At 63.3% G+C, this 5,143-nt stretch overlaps 1 protein-coding gene across 1 annotated transcript in view; it reads left to right on the top strand.

Moving 5' to 3' along the window:
* Window positions 1–5,143, top strand: part of STK25 (serine/threonine kinase 25) — an 8,670-nt gene continuing 3,527 nt past the window's right edge. Inside the window, exons 1-5 of the mRNA XM_023740858.1 lie at window positions 1–108; window positions 3,452–3,682; window positions 3,968–4,024; window positions 4,104–4,212; window positions 5,020–5,140. Coding sequence (XP_023596626.1) covers window positions 79–108; window positions 3,452–3,682; window positions 3,968–4,024; window positions 4,104–4,212; window positions 5,020–5,140 — 548 coding nt within the window. The 5' untranslated portion in view covers window positions 1–78. The remainder of the gene's footprint in view (window positions 109–3,451; window positions 3,683–3,967; window positions 4,025–4,103; window positions 4,213–5,019; window positions 5,141–5,143) is intronic.

The following is a 5,143-nucleotide window of genomic DNA, read 5'->3' as shown; positions in this document are numbered from 1 at the left end:
GGCGGGCGGACCAGAGCCGGGGCGGATCCCAGCGCCTCCTGGGGCTGCGGACGGATGGTGTGACGGCCGCGGGCGGACATGGCTCACCTCAGGGGATTTGCCAACCAGGTAAGGGGCAGGCGTCAGGATGGTGCGTGCGCGCGTCTGTGCGCGCGGGTGTGCAGCCGAGACGAGAGTGCGTGTGAGCGTGTGTGCGCCCCAGAGTGCGTGTGAGCGTGCGTGCAGGTGTGCGCCCCAGACGAGAGTGCGTGTGAGCGTGTGTGCGCCCCAGACGAGAGTGCGTGTGAGCGTTTGTGCGCCCCAGACGAGAGTGCGTGTGAGCGTTTGTGCGCCCCAGACGAGAGTGCGTGTGAGCGTGTGCGTCCCAGACGAGAGTGCGTGTGAGCGTTTGTGCACCCCAGACGAGTGCTCGTGTGAGCGTGTGCGCCCCACACGAGGGTGCGTGTGAGTGTATTTGCGCCCTAGACGGGAGTGCATGTGAGCGTGTGTACCCCAGGTGAGAGTGCATGTGAGTTTGTGAGTGTGCATGGGTGTGCACCCCAGGTGAGTGTCCATGGGTATGTGTGCGTACGTGTGTGTGTGCCCCCAAACGAGTCTGAGTGTGAGGCTGCATGAGTGGGTATGCATCCCGGACGAACGTGTGTATGAGTGTGTGTGCATGCATGGGTGAGCACCCCAGATGAGTGTGCATGAGTATATATGTGTGGGTGTGTGACCCCAGTTGAGAGTCTGAGTGTGTGAGCATGTGTGCAGGTGTGTGCCCCCAGATGAGTGTGTGTGCAACCATGGGTGAGAACCCTAGATGAGTGTGCATGAGTATGTGTGGGTATGCACCCCAGATGAGAGTGTGAGCGTGTGTGCATGGCTGTGCATCCTAGATGTGTGTGTGCATGAGTGTGCATGCGTGGGTGAGCGCTCCAGATGAGCGTGCATGTGTACGTGCATGGGTGAGCACCCCAGGCGAGTGTGTGTTTGTGTGCATGCGTGGGGGAGCACCCCAGATGAGCGTGTGTATAAGTGTGTGCCTGGGTGGGTGTGCACCCCAGGCGAGCATGCACGAGTGTGTGTGTGCACCGTGTGCACCCCAGGCTAGCGTGCGTATGAGTGTGTGTGCACGTGTGTGGGTGTGCGCCCTCAGAGAGTACTGACAGCTGAGTTTGGGAGGGGTGAGGACCCAGGTACATTTTGCTTGTGTCCCTGAGGGCTCGCCAGAGGGACGTGGGTGTGGGGGTGGAGGAGCGGCTAGTTCATGGTAAGCCCTGTGACGGGGTCTGTGGGTGGCACAGTGGGGAGTGGCAGGGTGCTCAGACGTGGGGTGCTGTGCGTGCACACGGCCTTTGTGTGGCAGCGGCTCAGAGCCTCTTCACATAGAGCCGGTGGCTCTGCAGTTCAGAGCAGTGTGGGAGGAGACACTTTATCTGGGAACGGGTGCTGCCCTCAGCGCTGGGTGGGGCTGGGCACTGGGTGGAAATACTGTGGGAAATTGGACCTCAGCATGGAAGGGAAGTCAGAGGTCAGGGTCCACACGGAGCCTGGGCTTGGCCTGTGGTCATCTGACCATGTGGGGTTGCGCGGGGGGCGGGGGCTAGTGCCCAGCAGAGTTTGTATGGGGAGAACCCTGATGGCTCCCGAGAGGGGCAGGGCTTGACCGGGAATTCCTCATTAAGCGTTGGTGCATAGGGAAGACAGGACACGCCCGTGGGCACGCGTGTGTGCGTGCGTTTGTTCCTCAAGAGGAGAGCGGTCAAGAGAAGGCCGCTCGTGCAGAACCGCTTATCCAGGCTGGGCATCTCTCTCTCTCTGTGGATTGCTTCTTCCTTTCTCCTCGAGCCTCGTGGAGAGTCTGGCATGGCTGTGTAGTGACCGGCCGTCCGACGACCCTCTCCACTGAGTTCCCTGGATCCCAGCTGCTGCTGCTGCGGAGCGTGCTGGGGCCGGAGGGGGCGGCGGGGCGAGGCTGACAGTGGGATCGAGTGAGCCCGTGGTGGCTGCCGTGCTTCGTTCATCCTTGCTGCGTGGTCTTGTTCTTTACGTGTTGGCTCGGGGCAGGTTGTCACGGAAGTGCCTCTTCAAAGACAGAGCGTAGCCCCCCATGTGCTGGGCCAGGGGCCAGTGGAGGAAATGGAAGTGTTGCGTGGCACCGAAGCTGGAGTCGAGTTCAGCTAGGGACTCCACAGGACCTGCCTGGAACCCGCAATGGTGCGGGCAGGGCACAGCTGCCTGGTGGGGCACCCTGGACCAGTGTGGCCCAGGTGGGAGCTGGTGTGCAGCTGCTGCTGAGTCTAGCTGGCAGAGCTGGGATTTGTCTTTGACACTCCACGTCTGACAAACGGTTTGATTAAAGAAGGAGAGTGGGAGAGCCCAGCTCCCTCTGGCCGTCCTCCTGCTACGATAGGAGGGTGGACAATGTCCTGGGAGTGACAGAGGAGGCTATAAGCTCAGGGAGCCAGCCAGACTGGCTGAGTCACCCCGGGGCTTCGCGGGCTGGGGGCCGCGCAGGGTGGGGGCCGCGCGGGGTAGGCAGGCCTTGGGGTGGTTGGTGGGACGCTCCTGAGAGCCCCGAGTGAGCCTGAGAATTGTTCTCACTTGCCCCCACATGCTGAGGTAAGCCCCACTGCTGATGGAGGGGCCAGTGGGCATCCCAAGCGTGGTCCACAGCCCCAGTGCACCTTCTGAATGGGTGGTTGGCGCCTTTTTAAGTTTGAGGACCAGGTGCTCCCAGGGGCACTAGGGCTTTCTGTGATGTTTGAACATGTGAGACTGAGGTGCTTGTGGGGGGTGTGGCCAAGCTGGGGCTGATTTTGGGGGACCCTTTGCTGAGGGGCAGAGGGACTGGGGCTCTATCCACACAAGAGGGTGGAGGTCACCATGGGGCGTAGCAGAGGACCTGTTTTCATGCAGTGCCCCGCTCTGCTCAGCATCCCTGTCCCCACATGGTGAGCGGGAGGGGGTGCCCAGCGCTCTCTTGGGCCGAGGGGGGGACGTGGGTTTTCTCGTACACTCCCCCCCCGCTCAGTGTCCCTGTCCCCACATGGTGTGTGGTAGGGGGTGCCCAGCACTCTCTTGGGTGGAGGGTGGATGTAGATTTTCTCATGCAGCCCCCTCACCCCCCACTCAGCATCCCTGTCCCCACCTGGTGTGTGGTAGGGGGTGCCCAGTGCTCTCTCGGGCCAAGGGGGGAAACAGGTTTTCTCATACACTCCCCCCGCCCCCCGCCCAGTGTCCCCGTCCCCACGTGGTGAGTGGTGGGCGGTGCCCAGTGCTGTCTTGGGCCGCGGGGGGACGCAGCTTCTCTAACAGGAAGGACTGTGGTGAGACACTGGGGTTCTCTGGCAGTGGTGTCAGGTCTGGCTGTGGAGCCACTGTCCCAGACGGGGCAGCTGTGTGCTGGCCAGTTGTGGGTGTGGGGTGCAGTGGACACCCTGACCACCCTGCCCCGTCTGCTGCACAGCACTCCCGCGTGGACCCCGAGCAGCTCTTCACCAAGCTCGACCGCATTGGGAAGGGCTCCTTCGGGGAGGTGTACAAGGGCATTGACAACCGCTCCAAGGAGGTGGTGGCCATCAAGATCATCGACCTGGAGGAGGCTGAGGACGAGATCGAGGACATCCAGCAGGAGATCACCGTGCTCAGCCAATGTGACAGCCCCTACATCACACGCTACTTCGGCTCCTACCTGAAGGTGCCTGCATGTAGGGGGCTGGGGGGCCTGCTCGGCATGCGAGTGTGTTGGGGCCCCATCTCCCTGGCCTGAGGACGGTGTTCGCCCTGGGCTCTGCGGGGCCTCTGATGTGAGCGGCCGGCATCTTCTGGGTGGCTGGAGCAGGGGTGTGGCGGGAGAGTGTGGGGCCAAGGGGGAGCCCCCTTCCTGTCCTGAGTTCCCTGAGCTCCGGCCTTCTGCCTTGCTGGCCGGGACGCGTACGTGTGGCGTGGCTGGACGCTGATGGTGCTCCTCCCTCTGCCACAGAGCACCAAGCTGTGGATCATCATGGAGTACCTAGGCGGCGGCTCGGCGCTGGACCTGGTGAGGCCTGTCACCCTGAGCCCTGGGACCCATGGGTGGCGGGGGTGGGGCTGAGGCCCAGTGTCACGTCTCCCCACAGCTCAAGCCGGGCCCCCTGGAGGAGACCTACATCGCCACCATCCTGCGGGAGATCCTGAAGGGCCTGGACTACCTGCACTCAGAGCGCAAGATTCACCGCGACATCAAAGGTCTCGCGGGGAGGACAGGGCACTTGGGGGTGCGTGGGTTGGTGCCCCAGGCTCTGGCCTGCACCCCAGCCCTGGTTCCCCGCGTCCTTGGAAACCTAGCAGTTGGGTCTTGCTTGTTTCCGTCAGTAGCAGGCAGAGTCTTCTTGGTCCGTGTCCACCCCCACCCCCATCCAGTGGTCTGTATCAGGGTAGGTCTGAGCAGGCCAGCAGGCTTCTCCCACCCCCTGAGGGTGCAGAGGGATGGCCCGAGGCAGCTGAGCCAGCAGGGCTCCTCCTGCAGGGGTCTGGGCAGGTTGGGGAAGTTGGACAGAGGGAGTCATTCTGTTCTCAGCGTGCAGTGTTCAGTTCACCCTCAAGGCCAGATGGGGTCCCTGTGAGCACTGTGGCGGGAGCATTGTGGCAGGAGCACGGCGGCGGGAGCACTGTGGGAGCATTGGCGGGTGCATTGTGGCGCGAGCACGGTGGTGCAAGCACTGTCTGCAGCGCTGGGGCATGAGCACTGTGGCGGGAGCATTGTGGCAGGAGCATTGTGGCGCGAGCACGGTGGCGGGGGCACTGTGGTGGGAGCATTGGCGGGTGCATTGTGGCGCGAGCACGGTGGTGCAAGCATTATCGGGAGCGCTGGGGCATGAGCACTGGCGGGAGCACAGTGGCAGGAGCACTGGTGGGAGCACTGTGGCGGGAGCCCTGGCGGGAGCACAGTGGCGGGAGCACTGTCGCACTAGCTCTGTGGTGCTGCTCTGGGCCTGAGAGGTGGGCAGGCCCGAGCTCCCGGCTGAGACTGCCCTGCCCTGCTTTGTTGCACAGCCGCCAACGTGCTGCTCTCCGAGCAGGGTGACGTGAAGCTGGCGGACTTCGGGGTGGCGGGGCAGCTCACGGACACGCAGATCAAGAGGAACACGTTTGTGGGCACCCCCTTCTGGATGGCGCC

This window comes from Trichechus manatus, unplaced genomic scaffold (assembly GCF_000243295.1).
Source record: "Trichechus manatus latirostris isolate Lorelei unplaced genomic scaffold, TriManLat1.0 scaffold00165, whole genome shotgun sequence".
NCBI classification, from domain to species: Eukaryota; Metazoa; Chordata; class Mammalia; order Sirenia; family Trichechidae; genus Trichechus; species Trichechus manatus.
Note: the sequence above shows the minus strand (reverse complement) of the source record. Positions and strands in the feature narration are given on the sequence as shown.